The sequence below is a fragment of the Lepidochelys kempii genome, chromosome 5 (assembly GCF_965140285.1).
Source record: "Lepidochelys kempii isolate rLepKem1 chromosome 5, rLepKem1.hap1, whole genome shotgun sequence".
Classification (NCBI taxonomy): Eukaryota; Metazoa; Chordata; order Testudines; family Cheloniidae; genus Lepidochelys; species Lepidochelys kempii.
In genome coordinates, this window is record NC_136384.1 from 66,195,238 (window position 1) to 66,222,787 (window position 27,550).

The following is a 27,550-nucleotide window of genomic DNA, read 5'->3' on the forward strand; positions in this document are numbered from 1 at the left end:
ATGCAGGATATTGAGCAGCTTGTGCTGTTGCTCTCTCACTTCCTCCAGAGGGATCTGGAGGGAGTCTGAGATCCTGCCAAACAGCTTCTGGAAATGTTTGAAATTGTCTGCTGACATAGGGGGTGGAAGCATGCTAGTCTCACTGAGGGAAGAGGAAGAAAAAATGGAGTGGTGGTGTAATCTTCTACTCCTATTCTTCTTCATGGTCCTCTATTGGGAGTGGATTGGCAGACTGATGAAGATGGCAAGCGTGGGTGTCTCCAGCTCTGTTCTATGGGAGGCTTTGGGAACTGTGCTCCGTACATGGCCCATGGACCCCAGTATGGCCAATGTGGAGGGATTGGCACATATGGTTGCATCCATGGAGGTCCATAACAGGGCCCTGGTTCAGTTCTGGTTTGTGAATAATGAGGATGCGTAGAGGATGCTTTTTGTGCCTGTCCTGAATATGAGGGTGGGATGGAGTATTCCCCCTCCTCTTCCTCACTGGGGAAAGGTGGTGCTGTCCTCGAAGTGGAAAGGGAGCAGTGCTGTGACTCTGGAGAAAAGGCATGAGTGGAGGGATCTTGTGTCTGAGTAGCAGTGAATCAGGCATATCAGATACCATCACATCTTTAGGGTATCTGAACTCCTGTGAAGGAGGGAGGAGCATCATCAACACTGATGGTTGTGTCGGTGCTGAGGGAGGTATGCATTCACAGTGCAAGAAGGGGAGGAGCACGGGTACAGTCCAATGGCCACTGCTACCGAAGATCTCCAATCCCAGGTGTAAAGGGTGCTGCTGCACCTGCAGTGGAACACCCATAGGGACATCATTTGAAGAACCCTGGGTTTGGCAGGGACCCTTCAGTCAGCAACGTGGCTGAGCGAGCCTGGCTGCTGGGGACAAGTTGAGGATGCTCCCACTGGCTCCACCTTCGTGAGGGATGGATGGCTGGGGAGGGCACTGTGCACAGCCTGCAAAGGAGGGTGGTGGGCTCCTAGCATGAACAGCGGAGACTGAAAGGGGGCAGGTCAGTGTTCTGTAGTGTGGGGGGGTCCCCCAACCTCTCAGTGCAAAACAGCACATCAACACCCCACTGTTGGCAACAGAGATGGTGGGGACAACTCAGTGTACAAGGGGAGTCCCCGATAATCCCCACCACAAAATAGCAACACTCCTCCCCACACCACCTGCAAGCCAGACACTGAGGGAGGAAACCTTCCAGCTGTGCCTCTACTGCTGCTCTGACCCCAGCTTCCCCCCCCACAAAAATCCCTCTTCCAGACCCTTCCCCCAAACTGCCCTCTACACATGCTCTCCATGCAGGCTCTGTCAGGCATGCAAGTGGATGGAGCTATGTGCCCTGGAGCTACGCTGAAGGGCCAGAATTGGGAAGAGAGGAAAGATGCACCCTATGAGTACTGGCCCGCTGCTGACTCCAGTCCTTGAGTGCAACCCCATCTGCTTTTCCTGTGCACGCTTGATCAGACAGGTCGAGTGGATGGGGATGTGTACTCTGGAGCTGCAGTGAAAGGCCAGGGTTGGGAGTGGAAAGAGGCAGTGCGGGGGAGGGGGAGGGGAGCAATGCTCATACATGCTCCCCTCACCCCCCCAATCTCCCCTCATACATGCTTCCCTCACCCCTGGATGTGATGTCACAAATGTTGCTCTTATGCAGCAGCTATGTTGCTGTTACCGAGTGGAAAAATCGCAGTAAGGAAAGTGTTCCCAGGGGAAATGTTGCTCTTACAAGGTGTTGCTGCAAACAAGTGTATACTTTATAGCCTTCCGTTTTGAAAGAAAGTAATTTGAATTCTCGTCACTAATTTACAATTAAGGCACAAAATCTGAAACAGTACTGTAAATTGCTAACTTTAAACATACAGCAATAAATTAATATTTTATTTTTCAAAAATGTGTCTTCTCTTCATTACATTTAGATTTGGTATATTTAAGTTACCTAACATTTTTGATGATACATTACTTATATATGCAGCATTCCTTAATGCCTCCAATTTTAGAAAACACTATTTTGTATTTAGATGAAATGTCACTCATTCTTGTGTCTTTTTTGTTTAGTTTAATCTACTTGTCTTCTGAAGTCTCTACACAAATTTGCACTGACCAAAGAAGCCAATCAACCGCAATCTTGTTTGCTGTCTACCAGTCAACAAGTCTGTGACTGTTTATAACAGTATCTAATATTTAGGCTTATGGAGCACCCCCATTTGTTGCAAACACAATATTGCAAAAGGTCTTTAAAATAATTTTTGGACAATACATTAGTGGGTTGACAGGATCCACATAAGATTGCTGGCTCAAACTCTAGCATAAGCAACACTAATCATGTAAGATATAAAAAGCATTACACACCTAGCTTCCAATGAATGTACTACCAGCATGTGATACCTGTTGCTAATAGAGCTTCGAGAATTAAATGCTAACATTGTTGCTAAAATTTAATGCTAAGTGTTCCTTGGGCTAGGGGGGAGTGACGAACAGCCAAAGGGAGGGGGAGCGTGGAAAAGGGAAAGTGAGGAAGGTATAGAACAAGAAAGAGGAAACAGGAGAGAAAAAGGAAAAACAAACAACTAAACTGCAGGTAAACAAAGAGGAAAAGAATCTCAGTCACAGCAGGCATAATCAGCGGACTTGTCACAACTTACACCAGGGCTGATTTTAACCTAATGTCTCAAACAAAAATAGTAGATCCAGAAGAGCTCAGACAAGTGCTGGAAAATAAAAGGAGGGATAGCGAAGGGCAGAATAATAACCTGATTATAAAAAAACTTCAAAATGATACTTTAATGTTGACTTTTTTGTTTGGGGTAATCAGTGGGTCACTGTCCCATTCCAACAAATTTCTGAAAAGAATCACTGAGTACAAGTATATCTTAGGAGTCAAAGGACTAAAACTCAGAAATTACTGTAGTCACACACTTTACTAAATGACCAATTATTTTTAATTTATTTACGTTAGCAGTCACTGGAAACAGTAATTTAACACAAAGAACTCAGTTCCTTGAATTTAAAGGTGAGCATTCATTCCAATCCAGTGTTTTATCAACTGGTATGCAATAGCTTGACGCGGTGGCACAAAGAAAGAACGCTGGTTTCCTTTAATGAGAACGTCCACGACCTGCAATACATACAGATTTTGTTTTGGTAAATTAATCTTATAAACACATGGAATCTATCATGAACGCAGGAATTTCCGTACAGGAGTGATCTAGTGGTCTTCTCCAAGTCCAGTATCATTTCTCTGACTGAGGCCATTACCAGATGCATCAGAGGAAGGTGCAAGAAACAAGAGGAAAGGCTTTTTAACCCATCAGGTAGCAAGTGAATTATGTCCTAAAGCCTGCAAGCTTATTATTCTAAAGTAACTGTGTACACTCTCACTAACCATATAAATGTCTAATCTTTTTGTGTAGCTGATTGCTAGGGCAGGAATCACAAGATTCCTGGTGTTACACTATCTTACAAGTTCTTTTTCTTTGTGTGTGAACAAGCTTCCAGTTTCAGAAGAAAATGTTGTGTTGTTTATTTTTCTGATACATATTTTTGGGGAGCTGTGGTAAGCAGTAATGGAATTTACTAATTAAATTCTTGAGGCAGAGTTGCTCCTGAAAAGCAGATCTTGGTGTCTGCCTGAAATCCCTACAAAAAGGGATTACCCCACATGCTGTTTATGACATCTGTGTTTAAAACCTGCACATATCGTTTAAAATAAACAAGTTGCTCTAAGAATATACCCAGACTCTACGCCAGTGATTTCTTCTTTAATGGGAAACTGACTTTCAAAGTCCCAACATTTGCTACTGCTTTGAAAGATGGGTGACCCTATTAAGATCTTGGCCTAACGGTCCCTCGGGGCAATGAGATTATATGGTGTGTTTATTAAAAGCATTTCCTTTTATCAATTTTAAAATTGCTGTCTATTTTTATGAATGGCTCCCTTGGTTTTGTATTCTGAAAAACAGTAAAGAGGTGCTCCTAATTTACTTTCTCTATATCATTCATTAATTTATACCTCTATCGTGACCTCTCTTATTTGTATTTTCCTTAAACTGAACAATCCTTTTCAATCTTTCCTCACATGGAAGTCTTTTTGTTCTTCTAACCACTTCCATTGCTTGTCTTAGGATCACTTTCTATTCTGTTGTATCTTTTTTCTGGTGGAATGGCAGAACTTGAACACAGTCCAGTTGAGGGTGCATCTTTGATATATACCTATAGTGGCATTATAATATTTTTATTATTATTTTCTATTTCATTTTTTCTTCTACCATTTGGAGTGTGGGGCATTGACCTCCGATGAGGACTGAGAAGATATTTACACTGAATTCTCTGCAACAATGCCTTGGTCTTTTACAACGTGGTCACATTTAATTTAAAACCCAGAAATGTGTACATTAGGTAAAATTACTCCTCCCAATGTGCATTACCTTGCAATTACAGTAAGACATTCACATAGGACCATCACCTTATAAAATTGTGATTTACATGCTATGAACATATTTACACTATTTTAAAACTAGTTTCTGGTAGACTCTTTATAATTAAAGATAAGCTATTGTCATGGAAGTCATGGATTCTGTGACTTTCAGAAACTTCTGTGACATTTTCTGCTTCAGCCCCGTGCCCTAGGGTGGCGGGGGCCCCGGAGCTGTCAGCCCTCCCCCCCCCCCATTATTTTTAGTAAAAGGTCACTGTTTACTTTTACTAAAAATAATTGTGACCAAAATTTTAACTTTATTTATAATACACAAATCTCTTACAACATGTAAAGCCAAATTCAGAACTGGTGTAAGGCTGTGAAACTTCACTGAAAGTTTACATTTGCCCCATAATCTTTCAATCATCTTTTGAGAAACCTCTACTGTATTTAAAGTATCCAGTTCATCCTACTTTCTGCTTTATGAAAATAATTGGCAAACAGATACCTGAAGTTAGGCTTCTAAATAAAAGTGACCTAAATAAAAGATTTTCAAAGGTGCTGAGCACCTGCACCTCCCCTTGACTTTCATAAAATTTGTGGGAACTCAGCACTTCTGAAAATCAGGCTACTCTTATTCAGTGCCTACATACAGGTTTAGGAACCTAATTTTAGACACTCCCTTTTGAAAAATCTGAAAATAAATTATTCTCCATTTCCATTACAAATTTAGACAGAGAAACAAAAAAAAGTAATGCACAGGTAGGCTAGGTTTAGGCCCTATGTATCGTACAATTCTAATTTACTGAACTCTGATAACCCTAACTTGCCTATTCACTAAACTACAGCATGTTGCCTTGTAAAAATGGAGGTTCACATAGGATTTCAGTACATGGGGAGTGGAGCTGCATGCTTCACGCCTGCACAACTTACGTCATACAGAAGACTGAAACCAGCAAGGAAATTTACAGTCTAAAGACAGGAGAATCACAATATAATAAACTTCTGATTATTCAAACTGAAATGCAGATGAGTAGGTGATTCAGATAACTGGGGTACTCCTGTATTACTCAGACTGAACTGGATGCATACATGTGTTTTTCAATAAACTTTATTTTAATTTCTATCATGACCATACAGGATACAGCCCCCCCCCCCCCAAAAGTCCTGTTTTAATATGCTAATAAAATGCACACCTGCATAGTATATAAATGCTGCACTGATGCTACACACTAACTCCTCTTTCCTTCAGATAGTGAAGAATTCTGTAATAAAAACAGTGCAGGGATCTGTAGGAGATGGAAGTGAAAGCAATATGAAGGTGGAAAAGAATGTACATATCTTTCCCCATAATTTATTTCCATACTTTTAAGGTTTTAGGTGGAAGGATATGGCCTGATGCCATCTTCACTGTTGCTGAATGTAGTTTTTGTTTGTTACTTATACAAAATGTATAGAGACACATTTGCTTCACTTATATAAGACATTAAGGACCCTACTGCAGTTTGAAGTACATATAACAATGTAAATGTTAACCGACAGAAAAGGTGGGGGAAGGAATTGAGCAACAACAACAAAAAAGCCTTGTGTAATTTGTCTTACAGTTATGCTTAAAATTCCATCCATTGTGTTTTTTATTAGTTTTCTAGTTTTACCCATTTAGACTCTGATCCTGGAGTGTGCTGCACAGTACACAGGGCATGCCCATGCACAGTGAACTGGATGACTGGGGCCTACAACTGTATGAAAAATATATGTAAAAAAATAACAAATCCTCTTTTTTAATCTCTTAAAAAATAGTACAAGTATTTCTAAAAAAAATATTTTTTTTTAGAAAAAGCTCAAAAATGAATGCTACTTAACCGTTCTCTAATCTAGATCCAAACAAAACTCAAGGAAGTAAATAGAAAGGTACTAGAATAACTAACAATAAATACTGCCCCAAGAAAAGGACTGAATAGTTAAGAATGGCAAGAATGTCTTCAAATGGGCTTGCAGTGGGCAGAGCATTCATCACGCAGTCTTTTATGAGTAGCTATCTTTCTCTGGCTATGTGTAATTTACAATTACAATGTAATCACTGTATGATGTGGTGCGTATAAACACCTATTCAACTTGCTGAAAAAGAGCGCATCCCTATTGTATACCAGAACCGATACAGTCACAGAACAATCAATGAGAGAAAGAAATTAAATGGAACTTTACCTGTTCTCTAGTAAACCAGCGGGCATCCTCTATTTCATTCTGGTCAACTCTTATTTCTGTAGACACTGCAACAGCTAAGCAACCAATCATTAGGGAGGAGGGCATTGGCCATGGTTGACAAGAGACATACTGAACATGGCCAATTTTGACTCCACTCTCCTCCTCTACTTCTCTTCGAACAGCATCTTCTATTGTTTCCCCTAATCAAACAGGGCAAAGAACAAGCATCTGATGAAAATTCTCCAAGCAAGGATTACATTCTGTGCTTTGAACTGACTCAAAAGATTTAAAATTGCCTTGAACAATTATCTACAGGCATCCAGTTCCCAGGGTAGCACACAGATCTGAAGTATGAGAATCAGCAGTGTAATAAAAGAAAGGCAGGCACCAAAGCAACATTTTCAAAATGAATAAAAATAAAAAAAAATAAATACTATAAAAATATCAGAATACCAGCATCATAATGTATATTTCCTATGTAAACCTAACATTAGTCCTTGAAATTGCTATGTGAAATGTACAGAAAATTTAACACACTTTACCTCAAATTAACTTTGAAACAAATAATCGTTTTCTCACTATAACAGATAAATAATTTTGTTAACTTTAACTTAAGGTTTGTACTATGACTATAATAGTGTGGAATGTTACAGTTTAAAAATTAACAAAGCCTTTCGAAGTATGACAATCAACAGTAAAAAGATGGTAGATATTCAAATACACTCGAACAGATGCCTACATTACCCACTCTGACACATTCTTCCTCTCTTCAAGGAGCCTCCTTTGCACCTCACAATATAAAGAAACATAAAACAGACACTAAATTCCTCTAACTCAAATTATAATGGAAAACTTTAACTCGACCCTCAGGAACATTCATATTTATATACTGTGGGCATACGTGCACTGGATAAGTTTATAATATATTATTTGTACATGGGAAATGGCTGAAGTCAGTTACATTTTTCCTTAATTTTCCTACCTTCTGGCCCTTATTTTTGAAAATCTTGGCCTACATTCTTTAGGATTCTAGTACCCTACATATTTCCCATAAAAGAAGAAGCTTTGTTCATCAAAGGATGAGCTGTCAGGTAAGACTAAAACATGAATAAATGTCACCTTTATCTTGGAAGATCTCTAGCATAAAGAAATACACCATTCTTCTGCCAAACTGAATGGTGACTAGTACCCCTTGGTACAGTAATATGAAACTCAGAATTCTAGCGCTATTATATCCTGACAATGCCTCTTGTTACTTTTCTTTTGTGGATAATATCCAATTATTTTCTTCCATCTTTGCTTTAGATATGCAAGTGACATCTTCCCTGGCCGAATTAAATTACAACATAGGCATTACTGTTACATGAGATAACTCCTAACCTGTTCCTTAAATTCTGTGGTCAAAGGCTCCTTAAAGTAGATAATCCATGCATCAACATAGTCCCTTATCTACAGATATTTCCAAAATTCCCTTCTCTGAAGTTTAAACTGGATCTGCAGTCATTGGAATTTCTCTCAGGCAGATCTTAATATACTGTGCATCTTTTATGTTTTCTATTCTGACTAGTAAGAGACTAGCCCATTAATGCAGAAGGTTGAGTTCAACCAACTAGGCGCTTAGCTGCCAGATAACAGGCTGTTCTTTCATAATTTATGTTTGTTCTCCAACACTTGATTGTTATAAGGTTTCTCAAGTAAATAAATAGCTCACGGGTGAACCTGGAAGAGTTGGGAAGCTCATTGGTTGTTTATCCAAACTAGCCAAATCTCTTTGATAAGCAAAACTGGTATGAAGATAGCATGAAAATATGCTGGCTCATGAGATTTCCAATAATACAGTCTTTAATTCAGCCTGGAAATACTCTGATAACAGGTGTCCTTGTATTTCAGAACTTTATGTCCACTCAAAATGAAAAAGTGCAAAGAGATACGACAATGAAAAATACAAGGGAAGGTGGAACAAGTGAGGAAGTGAAAAAAAAAAAAATCCAAACTTTTTCTACCTCTAAAATAATATTTGAGTCAATTCTTACTTTATCTGAACCAGTTCATTCAACTACATAGCAGAAGTCAGTCACACATATAATTTTTGGACCTAGCTATGCATTATGGTCTCTTTAGTGAATAAGATGCATTAGAGTAAGTGTTTCATGAAATAATTTTTACTCCTTTTTTCCAAAACAAAGAAAAGTCAATACAAAAAACTATGTTTAAATCATAGTTGTAGATAGTGACAAAAAAACAAGTAATTCAATATTAAGCCTTAATCTCTGTCCTTAACATGCGCAGCCAAGTGCCCTCCTTCTCCCCTGCTGTTCATTTGTACCAAAACCTCATAGTAGTGAATGAGTACAGTTTATTTGTACTAAATTCTCTAGACAATAAAGGAAAAGAGATTTCAGCTGAAACGGATGCCAACAAACTGAAAATCTCATTTCTGTCTGAAAATTTTGTACCCACTATAATTATGTTACTACCTGAGACTATTATTGCTGAAAACAGCTAGCAGAAAAAAGTATCTTCACTTTACCTTGTGCATTTTACAAAGCTTTTTGAACTTTCACTGTTCCTCTGCACAGTCATTTACGCCTTGATCCTGCAAAAACTTAAGCACATGCTAAATTTTAAGCATGAGTAGTCCTGCTGAGTTCAATTTCAGTTTCTTCCTGGCCAAAAGTATTCTCATAAATACCATGAGGGGGAATAGAAAAAAATCCTTATATAGATGCGTAAAGATTTTTTTTTTTTAACTTAGGGCATGGGATGCTCTATCATAAAATGGAATTTTTTGAAATTAACCTTAAAAAATATTCAAGTTGACACATGTTCCTTAAAAAAACCCAACTGCCAATATGTAAGGTGTGTGGAATGTTTATTAAAAAACACACCTAATAGATAATATACACATTTAGTTGACCTAATGTAGACCAAACTTCTGACATTCTTTTCAAAGTACAGTGCTATTTAAAATCAATTTGTAGGAAAATCCTTTTGAAAAGCTCCAGGCAATTTCAAGTGTAAGCTGGGATAGAAATATAAAATGAATTGACATTAAAGTCATGAAAAAAAATCTCACCAGGCTCTACAAATCCAGCAAGGCAGGTAAACATGCCAGGAGGAAACCTCTTCTGCCTGCCTAAAAGGCACTGGTTCCCATCTGGATGAACGACTTGCATTATCACTGCAGGATCTGGAATGCACATGAAAGAAATATATTTAAACTTTTTTGGGGCTCAAAATATAGTAACAAATTGCAGGCATGTATAATCCTTTGTTCAATATTCATGGTGTAAATACAGATTTAGTTTATTTAAGAGCTTGAAATTCCAATTCCGTAGATGCCTCAATGCAGGTATTATCAAGATGTGTTTTTTAACGAGATCTCTATTCACCTATTTTTGTAATATACATGCCTAATAGGTGTACTTATCTAGCCCAGGCTTGAGAGCCAGGATATAAATTACCTGCAACTGCATGCAATTTCTTGAAATAACCACAGCTTTAACCTAGTTACACATCCAACAGAAAGCAACAATTTCAGCAGCAAGGATGATAAGCCATCACCTCTTCCTCAGTCACAGATTTGTGGGATGTATTTCCAAATGAAAAGTACTATAAAAGAGCTAGATATTATTATTATAATGATCTAAATGTTGTCATGTTTTTTCATTTTTACCCTTTTATTTCCTTCTCTTGGTTTCTAGTTCTCATTTTCTCCTTTGGATTTTATCCATTTCCCTCTCCTCTTCCTTTTTGTGTCTTTTTCCTTCTTTTAATTTTCTGTTTTATTTTCTCCACTTTCCATCAGTCATATCTACATTGAGCCTCTCCCCTTTTTCTATACCAGTCTTCAGTCATCTCTTTCCCTTCTTGGTTGCCTCTCCCTGATTTAACCATCCTAAAATCTATGTTTTCTTTTTGCCTTCCCTTTCTCTCTCTCTGCCTTGGTATTCATCCTACTTGCTTTATCTTCCCTGCCTCACTGATCCTCCTTCTTGTATTTTCCCCTCTGTTAGAATGACTGATTTATCAAACTCATTAGGCAAATGCTTCTCAAAGATTGGTGCCTTATTCAAAAAGTACCTGCCATGGAGCACATGGCAGAATTTCAAGTCCTGCTGGCTGCCAGCTTTATTAGAAAAAGGTATCACCATCAAATGCTGGCTCAGCAATCTTTCATTTTATCTTACTCCTTTTCTTAGTGTGTCGTGTTGTAGACTGTAAAGAAAAAATTACTAATGATTTTAGTAAGTTGCACAGTCCACAGAGGACAAGAGACGAGTGGAGCAGGTAGGAGTAACAAAAAGGTGAAGCAACAGACAAAAAGCAAGAGAGAAGGGCCAGACATACAACGTACTATGATTGGGAGGGACATACTACAGAGTGAGGGGAAAGGAAAAGAGGTCAAAGGGTGAAGATACAAGAAAAAAGATGGGGAGACAATGAAATGAGAGGAAAGATGCAGTAACTCAAGCTTTTGAAAGGCTAAGGAGAGGAAGGATGGTCCAGTGATTAAGACAGGAACTTAGGAGACTACAGTTCAAGTCCCTGCTCTACCACAGACTTCTTGTGTGATTTTGGGCAAGTCACTTTGCTTCAATGTGCCTTAGTTCTCTACCAGCAAAACAGGGATAACAGTACTTCCTTCCTTTAAGGGTGTTGTGAGGATTTAAAAACTCTGAGGTGCTTAGATTCTAAGGTAATGAGGGCCATTTAACTAACTTAAATGGATTTAAAAAAAGCATAGATTTCAAGAAAATAAATGTGGAAAATATATTATCCATACGGTAAAGGGCCAAGGGGGAAAGAGAGAGACTAAGAAGGAAAGACAGGAAAAATATGATGACAAGGCATAGGTAGAAAAGCTGTTTACTTGTTTAATTTATTCATGTTACTTCAAATGTTTTATATTTCCCTGGCAGAGAGTCCAGAACTCTGTAACTGGAGAGAAAGGATAGAATTCTCTCATTTGTTACCTATGGGCACATATCTTTTTACATGACAAGGGTTCAGGAGCAGGCAATTTCCCCCCTGAATTTTACCTGTTTGTTACAAAAGCTTGCTACTTAAAATAGTTTTTTTAGTCTTTGAAGTAAGTATCCTCTCTATTGCACAGCTGTCCCTATTCTAGTTCACAGTACAGATCTAAATATCTTTTTACAATTAAATGAAATAACTACCTTTTGTACAATATGTACGACATTCAGAATGCCAAGCAAAACAATTCTATAAATTAACCTTTACAGTAAAAAGACGCTAGATTCTGGATTTTGGCACAAGCTTAAGACAACAAATTCTCAAACAACTTTCCAAGTGCAGATGTTACATGGATAACAAAAGAAAAGATTCTAGTTCTATGAGATCTCTTGCCAGGGTCACCATTTATCATGGATTTTCTAGAACTGTTGCAGTTCTTCTGGGGCAAGCCTTTACACACTAATTGCAGAATCATTTTACTGTCTTAAAAATTATTTAAGACTGTAAGATGTAAGCACATTGTGATGCCACACTGTAATATTTTCTGTATTAGAGTAGCACCTAGAGGCTGAGGCCTTTTGTATGAGGAACTGAACAAGTATATAATACAAAGACAGCCCCTGCCTTGAAGGGTTTACAATCTAAGTACCAGACCACAGACAACAGGTGGATAAAACAAACAGATGGCACAAGGAAATAATAGCATGAAACAAAAGCATTAAAAAGAGTGTTGGCAGCAGTAACAGTCGCCTAAGTACTGTAGAACTTCTTTTGTAAACAAAATGGCAGATGAATTTTTAGAAAGATCTGAAGAAGGATGATGAGGTGGCTTTGTGGATATCTATGGCAAGCCTTTCTTATGATGAAAGACAGCATGAGAGAAAGCATGAAGGTGCTTGCTGGAAAATTTAAAAAAATGGGACAACCAAAACTGGCATCTTTTGCAGAATGAAGGCTTGAGTCAATGTCCCTATATCATCTAACAGAAGACAGGTTGGGCAGGGTTAGGTCATGAAGGCCCTTAAAAGTAAAGACAACTAGATTATGACTGATGCAGTGGAGAAAGGGGAGCCAGTGGAGGAACACAGAGAGATGCGTGACGGTGGTCAAAACAATGTCCCAGAAAAATGATTGTTGCACCATCATTTGGATTGGACGTAAGTGGGGATAGATAGGATTTGTCAAAGCCAGAGGGAAGGAGGATGCAATAATCAAGACCTGGGATGATGAGGGCTTGGATGCTTGTGGATGAAGAGGAGAATGTTAATAATGTTATGTTAATAATTTGCTTACATTGTTGTAACATAGGATTTCTAGTGCCCTGCATTGAAACACAAGAGGCTGAAGTTGAATTAAAATTTTTTTTTTTGTCATGCACAACTCAAAGGTAGAGAAGCTTGGACTACTTTATCTTGAATAAACTGACAGAGTGAGGTCTGGCGAGATAGTTAAAAAAAAGAGTTGGAGGGACTGAGTGAAGAGGATTGGAGAATTAAAAGGGATTAAGATACATGAATACAGTGAAGTAAGTGGTGAATAATAATATAATGTGAATAAGATAACGGAGCAAACAAAAATCAAATAATCAATTTGTAAGCACCTAGAAGATAATCAGCTAAGTAACAGGCAACACGGATTTGTCAAGAACAAATCACGTTAAACCAACCTAACATTTTTCTTTGACAGGGTAACAAGCCTCGTGGATGGGGGGGGGGGGGTAAGCAATAGATGTGATATATCTTGACTTTAGTAAGGCTTTTGATACCTTTCTGATGCTGTATGATTGAATATGACCATATATACCACTGTTACGCATTTGCAACAAATCTTGTACAAAGTATATCATTTAAGGTGTCAATGCAGAAGTTATGATTTGCTAAATGAGATTATCCTGTTTAAATCCATGTGAAGTTATGAATATTGGCTATGTATCTCTATCTCAAATGTGTTTGCTCCTGGTGTAACAACAACAAGATAGCTTACATTCACTCTCACCAGCCCATTGTGAGTGGACTCGTCAAGCTTGATGGCCCATAAAGGACACTTCACTCTAACAGTGGGCCACAGAAGAAACTCATTGCGCTCAATAAGCCTTCCTGAGGATACCTCAGCAAGTATATGGGTAATGGCTACCCATGTGAGTCATCAAAGCAGGTAAGGATATGTGATATGCTCATGTGACTCTGGATTCCATTCTGAGCCAGTAACTTTCCAGGCATATGGCAAAGAATGTAAAAGACCCCTGAGGTATCTCCATTTTTCCTTTCCTACCCTGATTCTCTGGAGTATGGACTTACAACAAAACAGAGCATTTTAAACTATGGACTGAGGACTTTCCAATCTTTTGGAAGTTACCAGGGAGACTTTACAAACTAGCAGTCTATTCCATTCACTGCTACAAACATAAGAAAAGGACTTTGCAACTATTTGTATGTATATGATCTATTAACCATTTTTAACTCTCTTCTTTTTTTCTTTTATTAATAAACCCTTAGATTTTAGTTACTAAAGCATTGGCAGCAGCATGATTATTGTGACAGATCTGAGTTATATATTGACCTGGCTATGTGGCTGACCTCTTGGGATTAGAGGACTCTATATGTGATTAAATTGATTTTCAGTAACCATTCATCATAGAGGCCAGTGTCTGGGTGGTAAGACAATGACTGGAATGCCTAAGGAGACTGCATCTTTGACTTCCTGTTAACAAACGTGGTGAGACAGAAGTTTACTTTTGTTACTGGCGTGGTATAAGAATAGAATAACCACCAGTTTGGGGTTAGTCTACCCTATTTCTCAGCAGTTTGTCCTGAACCTGGTATTCTCAGCTGTGACCCACTGAAGCATGCTGACAACTGTCTCATCTGACCTTCTCATTAACAAACTAGAGAAATATAGCTTACACAAACCTACTATAAGGTGGGCGCACAACTGACTGGAAAACTGTACTCAGAGAGTAGTTATCAGTGGTTCATAATCAAGCTGGAAGGAAATATTGTGTTGGGTCCGGCAGGGATCTGTCCTGGATCTAGTTCTAGTCAATTTTTTCAGAAATGATTTGGATAATGGCACAGAGAGTATACTTATAAAGTTTGTGGATGACACCAAGCTGGGAGGGGCTCGAGGACTGGAATAAGAAATGGTCTGAAATAAATAAGATGAAATTCAATAAGGACAAATGCAAAGTATTGCTGTTAGGAAAGAATACTCAGTTGCACAAATACCAAACGGGAAATGACTGGCTAAAGAGTACTGCAGAAAACGATCTGGGGGCTACAGTGGATCACAAACTAAATGAGAGTCAAAAATGTAATACTGTTGAAAATAAAGCAAACATCATTCTGTGATGTATAGCAGGAGTGCTGTAAGAAACACATTAGAAGTAATTTTTTCCCCTCTGCTCAACAGATAAGTCCTCAACAGGAGTAGTGTGTCTGGTTCTGAGCACGCTTTGGGAAAGATGTGGACAAACTGGAAAAAGTCCACAGAAGAATACCAAAAATGATTAAAGGTGTAGAAACCACGACCTATGAGGCAAGATTGAAAAAGCTGGGTTTGTTTAATCCGGGGAAGAGAAGACTGAGGAGGGCACATAAGAAGTCTCAAATAGGTAAAAGAATGGTATAAAGAGAAAGGTGATAAATTGTTCTTCTAATCCATTAAGGGCAGGACAAGAAGTATGGGTTTGAATTGCAACACAGAAGATTTAAATGAGACATTAGGAAAAATTTCCTAACTGTAAGGGCAGGTAAGCACCGAACAAATTACGTAAGGAGCTTGTGGAATCTCTATCATTGGAGGTTTTAAAGAACAAAGTTAGACAAACAACTATAAGGGATAGTCTAGATCAGTGGTTCCCAAACTTGTTCCACCGCTTGTGCGGGGAAAGCCCCTCGCGGGCCGCACCGGTTTATCTGCCGCATCCGCAGGTTTGGCCGATCGTTGCTCCAGGCCAATGGGAGCTGCTGGAAGCAGCGGCCAGTATGTCCCTCGGCTCGCGCTGCTTCCAGCAGCTCCCATTGGCCTGGAGCAGCAAACCGCAGCCACTGGGAGCCGCGATCGGCCAAACCTGCGGACGCAGCAGGTAAACAAACCAACGCGGCCTGCCAGGGGCTTTCCCTGCATGAGCGGTGGAACAAGTTTGGGAACCACTGGTCTAGATAATACTTAATCCTGCCTCAATGCAGGGATTGGACTAGATGGATTCTATGATATAAGCCAGTTTTCTTCAGTCAATTGTTTATTTTTATGATATTCTTACCAACTCTTGGGTACGATGTATTGTGAACACCTTGAAGACTGGGACAATCTTCTTTTAAGCAGGTCGTCTTGTAGCCTCCTTCTTCAATCTTGGTTGCACTGCCACATGTTGGGCAGAATTGGTATCGGTTATGCCATGCTAGAAGAGATCTAGCCTGGGCTACTACTCCTTTAAAAGAATGCACCAAAATGATAGAATCACATAAAATCAATTTACAAGTCTTCTAATCTTTTAAAATATATAGCATAACAAGAAAATTCTCGTAATTCAACAGGAAAATCAAACTAAAACCACCGTTTAAAATGTCCTCTTGATAATCTCATATTGTTCAAATTCCCTTATCTATTTTCCCTAACTATGTTAATTTAAGAGCTGCATTGTCCTGAACTCTGTGCAGTCATTTACACTAGTGCAGGACATAACAATTTCAGGGTAACTGTATTCCCTCTCCCATGGTCTCTAGATAGCACCCATTATAGGTTTCAGCGCCTAGCAAGCACCTCTTCTAGGGGGAGTCCCGTGTCTCTCTCCTTCCTGACCAGGAGTTTTAAGACTGCACAGCAACCTATCTTACACTGCAATATCCCAAGCAAGCCAGTCTGCCTAAAGGCCATTGCCTTTGCTTTGCTGTCTCTCCAAGTGCTATAAACAGTGTATTTATAGCTAGCAGCTACAAATTATAACAGATTTTTCTAGGCAAGCACATTTATTCTTAAGGTAAAAGCATTACAGAGAAAACAAAGAAAACATTAAACATACTAGGGAGTCACCAATCAGTCTTATGGGGCCCTAGCAGGCCAGACTTTCTAATCCTTCTGAAAGGGTTGGGGCCCATCTTGGATAGAAGGTCCTGCCTGTTTGCTGGTTCAGAAAGATGGTCCTGAGTTAATTTAAACTCAGTCTTTTTATATTAAAAGCTCTTTCTTTGTCTGTTGGTTTCTGGAAAACCCAGTCTAAACCAGTATATGAAAGCCTTCCCAGGGGGCAGTACTTCTCTGGGGGGTATTTATCATTAAGTGATTCACCTTAATCACCCCCTATTGTTTTTAGTTCCTGGTGGAGCAGTAGGGAACCATCCCCACTTAGAGGTAAATAAAATCCCTGGGCCAGTGTTACAAAAACCACTCATACACTTAACACAACATGTTCCCCACAGATATTGCATACAGTTACAATATTATTGCCTGGTTTTGCAGACATTAGTATCTTTCAACTGTGTATGCAAATTTTTATAAAACCAGTTGTAGCTAGTGAAAAAATCAGGTCATAGACTTTTAATTAAAACCCCTGGAAACAATGGAATTTGCCTGTACTAGTTGGCTCTCTTTTTTTAATTCAATCGTTCTATAAAAAACATTGTACCTTTTATGCGAGGATCTCAAGACATACTTCAAACAATTAAACAACAAAACTCTCCTATGTGGAAGATACATATTATTACAGCTTATTATGGGCATCACGGAGGCACACAAATTGGGTAAGGATTTGCTGAAGATCATGCAACTAATCAGAAGGAGAGGGGAAAATAGGAGCCAATACAGGAGCCCTTCCATGGCCCTGCTCCCACTTCCCATCCACTCTTTTCTGATTAGACAATTGCTAAAAGTTACATTTTGGACACCTTACCAGCTTCTTTTTCAGTCAACTGCAGCAGTGCAGGCATGGGAGGATGAAGAAAATAACAGTCTTCATGCTTCTGTTTAAACTGTTCAGCAAAGGTAGCATTTATGCTTAGGGCAAACCAAGCAACCAGTCCATCTTCTTCATCTTCCTTCAGAACTCCTCCACTCAGAGTAGCCAACTGAAGTTCTACTCCAAGAAAAATCAAGGTGACTTCTTCAGTCTGGCTCATGTATTCCTTTACATCCTTGTGGCACAGCCTGCAAAGCCTGACTTCAGGCTGCTGGGAACCATCTTCCCCTCCACCCAAAGTGACCAATGGGTTTAAATTTGAGAAAAGGATGTATACGGTGGCTGGATGGTTTTGTTTTGTGTTTAACCATTTAGAATCTGTTCTTTTATCACTCCTTCTATCCAGAAGTGTCCTGCTAAAATAATTTTCATACTCTATTGCATCATTTGGCAGGAAAAAAGGCTTCTGTCCACCCTTAACATTTGCTAGTAAATTAGCTATATGCTTATACCCCCAAAATTTAGCAATGTCTAGTGCAGTCTGGCTTGATTTATTGACAATGGACCTGTCACACCTATAAACAGAAAAGAAAAATGATGGTTACCATAGTGACTGTGATTCTGTAAGAGTCTTGCTGGAGCATATTCTCACGGTGAGATACATCCACACTGCCATAGAGCTTTGGGGGCCTTTAGAAAAGTAGTGGCAATTGGGGCCATGTACGTACTCTTTCACAGCACTGAACATTTAGAAATGTGATCATAAAATGACCAAATGGTCCCAATACCTTCATTCTCTCCTGCTAAATCCAACTGTTGGAGTCTTTGATTCCAAGGCCAGAAGGGACCACTATGATCATTTAGTCTGACTTTCTGTAACAGCTTTGTTAGTCTGTATTCGCAAAAAGAAAAGGAGTACTTGTGGCATCTTAGAGACTAACCAGAGACTAAGACAGAGAACTTCTTCAAAATAATTCCTATAGCATACCTTTTAGAAAAACATCCAAATATTATTTTTAAATTGCCAAGATGGAGAATCCACCATGATCCATGGTAAATTGTTCCAATAGCTAATTACCCTCATTGTTAAAAATGTACACCTTGTTTCCAGTTTGAGTTTGTCTAGCCACTGGATCGTGTTATAACTTTCTCTGGTAGACTGAAAAGCTCATTATCAAATATTTATTCCGCATGTAGGCACTCAGTCAGTAAACAAGTCACCTTGTCACTTTCTCTTTGTGAATCTAAACAGATTGAGCTGCCTGAGTCTATGAAGACAGGTTTTTCTAATCCTTTAATCACTCTTGTGGCTCTTCTCTGAACCCTCTCTAATTTATCAACAACCTTCTTGAACTGGACACAGATTTCCAGCAGTGATCACATCTATGCCCAATACAGAGGTAAAATAACTTCTCTACTCCTACTCGTGTCACAGGACAGTAGGACACTGAAAAAATTCATAAATACCTAATTAACTTTAATGCAATACAACACCAGAAATTAAGGAAGTCTTGGATCAAAACCCAGAAATTGCTCCATGCCTAGAGAGAACAGATTCCTCTGCAGAAGGGAAAGAACTAAGGCAGGTGGACCACATTGCCCTTTTTTTGCTTTGACTCCGAATGTTCAGTGCTGCAAGAGGGAGCTCATGCAGCTGTAGTAGGCAAAGCATATAATCTGTTTCAGACTAGGAGGAAAAGATTACAAGCATAAATAATATGAAACCATTCCATCTTCCCATACAATTTGACTTGTGAATTTTCCTTTTCCGATTAGAATTACTTGTTCATTGACATGCAACACCAGTTTTCTCAACTGGGAGCTAAGCACATGCCCTACGAATCATCTTGAATAGGGAAAATCTGACCCTCACTTTGTAAAATGCTTCAAGTTTAAAATATTTTCTTATAAAACAATTTTAAAATCACAGAGCAACAGCATGCTGTGAATTCTTATATTGAAAATAGCAGTCTTGGTAAACAGAAGGTTCTGAAATTGAGAACTCAAGAAGTCAGGAAAAGAATGCATTTGTTTTTGTAAATACAAAGCCTGGTGGATTATGGACAACAGCATCACCATAAATTACAAAAAAAAATAGTTTTCAGAGTAACAGCCGTGTTAGTCTGTATTCGCAAAAAGAAAAGGAGTACTTGTGGCACCTTAGAGACTAACCAATTTATTTGAGCATAAGCTCAAATAAATTGGTTAGTCTCTAAGGTGCCACAAGTACTCCTTTTCTTTTTTAAAAAAATAGTAGATATTGGGTCAGATTCACCTGTATGTTCCTACTGCTTTGTGTTTCTCCATGAGCTATTTTCTGTTGGTACTGATGCTTGCTTATAACAATTAGTGGAAAATTTATAGTAAAGATTGGATTGGGAAATATTTTTTTAAACAAATGTAAAAGAAAATGATTTCATCTTGTAATTCTACTTTCTTGAAGCTTCCACCTTTCAGGAATCTCAGTTCTGAGTTTTAGCTCCTTAGCAAGAGACGGACAAAACTTCCCTAACTCTTAAGGTTTTTTACCCTTGAGGGTAATGGGGCAGAGTGAGACGTAAGCCCCCTACTTATCATGTTTAGCACAAATGCTGCCCCTCTGAATATTTCAATAAACTCCTTTGACTGCTTGGAAAGCAAAGCTCCAGAGAAAAATGTCAATTCAAGATGAAAATATGTGTCCCACAAAAATGAAAATAAAAGTAGAAGAAAAAATACTTTTAGTAGACTTTAAGACCAGAAAGGGCCATTAAGATCATCCAGGCTAACGTACAAGCCAGAGTATTTCACCCCACGAGTCCTGCCTTAAGTTCATTAACTTGTGGCTGAATTTAAGCATCTTTTAGAAAGACATCCAATCTCGATTCAGACTTCAAATGATTGAGAATATACATTCAGGGTAGTCAATTATTTTTTGTTGAGGTCCAAATTTCTTGGTCAAGGTATAGTTAAGGTCCAAACTCCAGAGAAAATAATAAAAATGATAAGTAAATAAAAGGATTTTGGGGACCATTCAAAAGCCTCTGGCGGTCCAGATTTTGGCCCACGGTTCACCTATTGACAACCCTAAGCTACATCCTTTAGTAATCTGTTCCAGTGGTTAATTAGTCTCACTGTTATAAATTTGCCCCATATTTCCAGTTTTATTTTTTCTAGCTTCAAACTTCCAACCATGGGATCTTGTTTTGTCTTTGTCTGTTAGATTAAAGAGCCCCATCTTCTGCCTGTGTAGGCATCTGTAGATTGTGATCAAGTTGCCTCTTACCCTTCTCTTTAATAAGATAATTAGACTGAACTTCCTTGAGGCTCAGTGTAAGGTGTTTTTGTTTGTGTATAATGTTTAAAATAATTCTTGTAGCCTTAAAACTCCCTTTAATTTTTCAGTATCTTTTTTTTGTGGAAACAAAACTGGATACAGAATTCCAGTAGTGGTCTCACCAATGTTTTATACAGATGTAATATCAACTCCTTACTCCTCATTTATATCTCCAAGGACCATATTAGTCCAGGGGTGGGCAAACTACAGCCTGCGGGCCGAATCCGGCCCCTCAGAGCTTTGCATCCGGCCCACAGAATTGCCAGCCCAGCCCCACTCCCGGAAGAGGCTGGCACCGTGGCCCCTGTGGGGGACAGGAGGGCAGAGGGCTCCGCGCGCTGCCCTCGCCTGCAGGTACTGCCCCCCGAAGCTCCCATTGGCTGCAGTTCCCCATTCCTGGCCAATGGGAGCTGCTGGGGTGGTGCCTGCAGGCGAGGGCAGCACATGCCCTCTGCCCTCCCCCTCCCCCAGGAGCCACAGGGCCATCTGCTTCCGGGAGTGGCGCAGGGCCAGGGCAGGCAGGGAACCTGCCTTCGCCACACTGCCACCCCAGAGCTGCTCCAGGTAAGCAGCGCCAGGTTGGAGCCCACACCCCAAACCCCTCTTGCACCCTGCACTCCAACCCCCTGCTGCACCCCGCACCCCTCCTGCACCCCGCACCCCTCCTGCACCCTAACCCCCTGCCCTGCGCCCCTTCCTGCACACCGCACCCCCTCCCACACCCCAACCCCTTGTCCCAGCCCTACTTTCATGGCCCTGCATGCAATTTTCCCCACCCAAATGTGGCCCTTGGGCCAAAAAGTTTGCCCACCCCTGTATTAGTACCTCTAGCCATAGCAATACACTAGGAGCTCATATTCATTTCATTATCTAACATAAGACGCTAAATCCTTCTCAGAATCACTGCTTTGCAGAATACAGTCCCATATCCTGTAAATATGATATGCATTCTTTGTGACTTGATGTGATCTTGCATTTGGCTACATTAAAACACATTGTTTGTCCCCAGCTTATGAATCAATCAATCAATCCAGATCGCTCAGTATTCGTGATCTTGCCTGTCATTTTTTACCTCAAAGAAGGTATCCTCCAAACTCTAAGGCAGGTGTAAGGTTTCCCATCATAAAGCACACATAATCCCACCGCCTGAGGTAATCCAGTAGTAGGAGAGGGTCACAGTACTGGTTCATTTGACAGTCCATGATGGGCAAAGAGGGTGTAATGAGTTAAAAGAAGATGTGGACAGACCACCAGTGAGTTTGGCCAATTTGTGGCTGCCAAAATGGTCCCTTGGGGCTGTGGATAGCTTTGTGCAAATTATAGAAGCCACCAGATGACTTATTTAGCCAGAGACTGGACCAGGTATGGCTGACTCCAGGAATGGGGGGAGCAAAAAGGTGACAAAGTCAACTTTGCTTCCCTCTGCTCTGACACAAAGCACAGCTCAATCACATTAGAAAAATTTATCCCTTACTCAGGCTTTAGTTTTGAGGGTTTTATACTTCATAGCATTCCAGTCCAGCTTTGTGTTGGATTTGCCTGGGATGTCTAAACAAGAGCTTTGAGGCAATCTTTATGTTCCTTCAAAGCTCACAATTTTATTAGCCATATCTAACAGTACTGTGGTTGACTTCAAGGCAGACAACACAACATACGTGGTGGTCAGCCTTTGACATTGGTTTGGTGTGCTGACATGGTATGAAGATACTATGTGTTCTTCCTCTCTTCTTAGAAGCCACACTTAGAAGTAAGGCAGTGGTGCACAGAGATAAGAGTTGAACCAACTGAGACATAAGTGCCAAGTGACAAAACAAAGAAATTCAGCATCAAGTAGTATTAAGATCCTCTAACAAAATGTGTGGCACAGTAGTGTCCTAACTCAGTTGCCAGTGAGAACAGTGCTAGCACTGGAGTACTAAGAAATACAAGTAAAAGAAAATACTGCAGAAGTACTGAGGTACTAGTCAACAACTGTGCCAAGAAAAGCACTGAAACAAAACTGTTTGCACTACAATACAAAGGGCAGTGCTGGATTAGAGTTAAGGCTTTGAGGAAAAAAAATAAATTTAATAAATCTAAATATTCCAGTTAACATTCAATTTATACATGCAAGGAGAGGTGTGCAATGGCCAGTTTAGGGCACGGCACATGCTCTACCCTGTTACCACTACTCTCAAGAATGAAAATAACCTTAAGAGATAGGAGAATTCCACCAGTCTGGCATGAGGAATTGACTGAGACCCCAACACAGAAGGTAACTTCAGAGAGGAAAGACGTTCATAAGGATCTGTATATAGTGGTCATTCAGAGACATCAATCAAAGGGGCAGGAAGGGCCTGATTAGATCCTAAGAAAAGGATCCTTTAACTTTCTTACCCTTTTTCAAGAAGAATCTGCACAATCTCAAAGTGTCCATTTCTGGCAGCATACATCAAGGCTGTCCAACCATTCTCAGCAGCTTCATTGATAAGGGATGGAGAATGAGTGCACAGCGCTGTCAACCTGATCTTGTCTCCAGTAGCAGCAAAACTGTGCAGCTGAGAAATCATTTGCTGCATGGGGTTCCTTCCGGTGGTTGTCATTGTCTCAGCTATGTTAAAAAAAAACAAACAAAACAGAAATATGTCTGAAATTTGGATTTTATATTATTTAAAAAAGAAAGGATAAAGAAAAAATATATAACTTGTAGAACAACAAAACTCACCCACAATGATCACCTTGAAAATGATACAATTGTAACAATGTCATGTGTAGTGTGAAATCCTTAAGAAAATCAATTATATTCAGTGTTGATTAATGTCAAGTAATGTATACTGGAAAATACATTCCAAACTAAACATACAAAATAATGGGGCCCAAATTAGCTGTTACAGCTGAAGAAAGAGATTTTGGAGTCATTGTGGATAATTTTCTGAAAACATCTGCTCAACATGCAGCAGCAAGTCAAAAAAGCTAATAGAATGTTAAGAACCATTAGGAAAGGGATAGATAATAGAGTAAATATCATAACGCCACTATATAAATCCATGGTACGCTCACACCTTGAATATTGCATAAGTTCTGGTTACCTCGTTTCAAAAAAGATATATTAGTATTGGAAAATATACACAGAAGAGCAACAAAAATGATCAGAGGGAATGCAACAGCTTCCGTTTGAGCTGAGATTAACGCGACTGGACCTGTTCATTTTAGAAGAGATGTCTAAGTCGGGATATGATAGAGGTCTATAAAATTCTGAATGGTGTGGAGAAAGTGAATATGGAAGTGTTATTTACCCTTTCACATAACACAAGAACTCAGGGTCACTCAATGAAATTAATAGGTAGCACATTTAAAAGAAACATAAGAAAGTACTTCTTCATACAACCCAGTCAACCTGTGGAGCTCACTGCCAGGGGAGGTTGTGAAGGCCAAAAGTATAACTGGTTCAAAAAAGAATTAGGTAAGGAGGAGGATAGATCCATCAGTGGCTATTATCTATGATGGTCAGGGATGCAACCTCATGCTCTGGGTGTCCCTAAGCCTCTAAGTGCCAGAAGCCAGCACTGGATGACATGGGATGGATCACTTGATAAATTGCCCTGTTCTACTCATTTCCTCTGAAGCATCTGGCATCAGCCACTGTTACAAGACAGGATACTGATCTAGATGGACCACTGGTCTGACCAAGCATGGCCATTAATTTCAAATGAAATTGTCGTCACCAAGCAAGTTTCTTTATATCAAAACTCACATGACAAAATATCTTTCCTCACACATTTTCCTCCAGGAAAGAAAACTAGCTTTAGGAGAGGCTTGAAGATACAGTAAATTGAAAGTAAACACTGGTGCTCAAATAACAGACACCATCAAATGCTTATTGACCGTCTTGGAAGCTGAGACAGAAGACACAGCACTGAAAGGCCCAGGCCAGGAGTGACACCCCTGCTGGCACCACAGCCCCAGCAGCTGAGGTGGGAGGTGGAGAGTTGGCTGTGGACTTGACTCCCCCCCTGCCCCCAATCAGGCTGTGAACGTCTGTTGTGGCCAAAGGGGCTGTCCCATGCAGCCAGGGCTGTGGACAGCTCTGCTGGCAGGGGAAGCAGGGCAGGTTGGAGTGCAGGGGGTATTCCAGGAGCCACGCAGCAGGCGGGAGGTGGGGGGGGAAAGGGTGGCCTGGGGACCCACATATGCATGGATGGTGATGGAAATGGAACCATTTCTCTCAGAGGTGGTCCCCTTTATTTAGGTTGTCAGAAAGGCACACTCACAGGTCAGTTTGGAAGCTTGCGCAACCACTGCCTCCTTCTGAACATGCTGGACTTTCAGAGCACTAAATAGCTAATCTAGCAACTCTCACAAGCACTACATTTATTATATATATAGTTTTACAGTCCCAAGAAAAAAAGGAAAGTTTCAGCCTCAGATTTACCAATAAAGAATCTAGATTCTCTACATGTTAAATGAAAATAATAAAGTTCAGAATTGTGTGTAGTCTCTAGTATATACATATATTTTTTAAGAAATACGTTCATTGCCATTTTAAAAGGCTCAATTCAATGACAGCCCACAGAGGATGCTTTCTCCTGGATACCAATTGTGAAGTATAATGGAATAAAATAAACTGCCATGGACCAAGGCTTAGAATCTTAGAACTGGAAGGAACCTCAAAAGGTCATCTAGTCCTGTCCGCTTCACATAGTATGATTCTTACTAATTTCATTTTGCTAGTGTGCCACACAATATGAAGAGAGAAAAAAAAGGAATACTCCCAGAAAAAATATACTTGAGATAAACTTTTTACTAAGTCTAAAAAATTTATTTCAAAAACATTAAAGATGGAAATATTGATACATGTACCTTTTCAGGAAAGAGCACAGAATCAAAATTGTGTATCATGATCAACCTCTGTAGATTATGAAAAATATTTCTGGGCACGTTTCTATGGCCTGGTCTGCACTGTGGGTGGGGTGACTAATCTAAGTTATTCACCTAGCTGAAGTTGCATAACTTAGCTGAAGTTGACATACTTAGACCTACTCACCAAGGTGTCTTCACTGCGCTGAGTCAACTGCTGCCACTCCCCCCAGCTCTGCCTCCGCCTCTTGCAGCGCTGGAGTGGAGGGGAGAGCGCTCGGGAATCGATTTATCGTGTCGAGACTAGATGCGATAAATCCACCCCCGCTGGATCGATCGCTGGCCGCGGATCTGGCGGGTAGTATAGACATATCCTATAAAATCAGTTTCTATTAAACTGTAGATTTCTCCCGCTTTCGCACCTTCCCAGCCCCTGTGTACAGGCCAATGAATCGGGAATGGAAGGTGCTAACCCCCCCCTTACTCTCACAGATGGAAGACAGGACTTGTGCTTCCTCCCACCAGGGAGGGGCTCGAGCAGGTGGAGAACCACGGGGACACAGCCTGTTCCTGGGCCTGCGAGCGCTGCTCTGGAGAGGTGACAGCCGCACCTCACTGGCGGCAGCTGCCTGACAACTGCTTTTTCAACAGGGCGGGGGAAACCCACGTGCCCGCGCCGCAGCCGCCGCCGCCGGTTTCCCTTCGGCAGTTTCCGGTCTGACAACCGCTGAGGTGTAACCGACCGGCTGCGAGCCCACAGGGGCCCGAGGAGGGGGCGCACCCGGCCTGCTAAGCGGCGGCTCACAGGAAGGCGGGGAGGGCAGAGGGGGCTGGTTGGGGGCGCTGGGGACCTGCCCGAGCTGGGCAAGCCCCGGCGCGCTGCCGTTACCGTTTTGGAGGCGGCGGGCGCAGGCGGAAGAGAAACAACCGCTTCCGGTCGGGCGGAACCGAAGCCCCCACACTTCCGGCGGCGCGCGCGGCGGGGCGGGGGCGTTGCCGAGCCCCCCGCGCCTAGTTGCCCACGGGCGGCAGGCCCCGGGTCTGTTCAGTCGGAGCTCTGAGTGCAGGACCCGGGTGTGGAAGCTTGGTTGCCCCGAGCCTGGTTTGTGCCGCCCGGCCCGGCCCGGCCCTGCCGTGCGCCCTGCCAGCTGGCGAGAACACGCCGGCCGAGCGTGGGTAGCGCCTGGCTCAAGCCGGGCTCAGCTCTGTGCCTTGCCCCGCGCAAGCCGGTACCGGGCACTGAGGCCTGGGTCTGCACAGGGCTTTCGGGGTTGCAACGCCCAGCGTTAGGCTTAGAAAAACGTCAGAGGAACAGTCCTGTTAGCGGCAAAGCTTCAGTTGGGAGCCTTGGCTCCCCCCCATACAACGAATGGGGAGAGCTGGGCACCTAGTAAATAGGGTTGTCAAGTTTGTTTGGATGTATTTCTGGAGATTTAACCACATGACATAATCTTTAATTCCTGGAGACTGCCGGCCAATCCTGGAGGGTTGGCAACCATACTAAGAATGGGGTTAACAGAAACCAGCATGCTAGATTGGGAGTTGCCTCAACTAGCCAAGGGGAGATGCTGGCAAGAGGGGCCCATGACAAGCCTTTTCTCTTGCATTGAGCTAGGCACCTAAGTTGCGACTGGCAGGAGGTGCTTGTCTCTGCTAACCATCCACAGACTGGGAACCCTTCTATTGAAGTCAGATGATTTAGGCACCTAAGCCATTTTTTGTGAGAATGAGTTATATGCCTGCCTTGCTCCACACAAAATGGCTAGAGGCATGAAGAGGTGATGCTGCTGCCCACCTTATAACTTTTAGATTAGTAGTTAGAGCACTCACCTGGGAGACTTCAGGTCAATTCTCCCTTGTGTCTTATGAGAAGAAAATAGGTGGGAATCCTAAAGGAGTGCT

At 40.9% G+C, this 27,550-nt stretch overlaps 1 protein-coding gene across 2 annotated transcripts; it reads right to left on the bottom strand.

Moving 5' to 3' along the window:
- Positions 1-1,879: 1,879 nt before the first annotated feature.
- Positions 1,880-26,630, bottom strand: NUDT12 (nudix hydrolase 12). 2 transcript variants are annotated; one of them, XM_073344624.2, is made up of 8 exons: positions 26,538-26,630; positions 25,836-25,999; positions 23,189-23,402; positions 17,491-18,071; positions 15,865-16,032; positions 9,703-9,816; positions 6,627-6,826; positions 1,880-3,122 (listed from the first exon to the last, which is right to left on the bottom strand). In XM_073344624.2, the coding sequence occupies exons 3-8, from the start codon at positions 23,392-23,394 to the stop codon at positions 3,012-3,014; spliced, it is 1,380 nt and encodes a 459-aa protein (XP_073200725.1). In that variant the 5' UTR covers positions 23,395-23,402; positions 25,836-25,999; positions 26,538-26,630; the 3' UTR covers positions 1,880-3,011. The 2 variants fall into 2 exon arrangements, with proteins under 2 accessions (XP_073200725.1, XP_073200724.1); XM_073344623.2 differs by having other exon boundaries at positions 25,836-26,562.
- Between the last annotated feature and the right edge of the window lie 920 nt (positions 26,631-27,550).

Excerpts from the sequence above, each read along its gene's own strand:
- NUDT12 (XM_073344624.2), bottom strand. The coding sequence starts at position 23,394 with ATGACAACCACCGGAAGGAACCCCATGCAGCAAATGATTTCTCAGCTG. Across the intron at positions 16,033-17,490 it reads GTTGACTGAAAAAGAAGCTG|GAGTAGTAGCCCAGGCTAGA; the intron begins GTAAGGTGTCCA and ends ATTCTTTTAAAG. Across the intron at positions 6,827-9,702 it reads TGCTGGATTTGTAGAGCCTG|GGGAAACAATAGAAGATGCT; the intron begins GTGAGATTTTTT and ends CTGTTTGATTAG.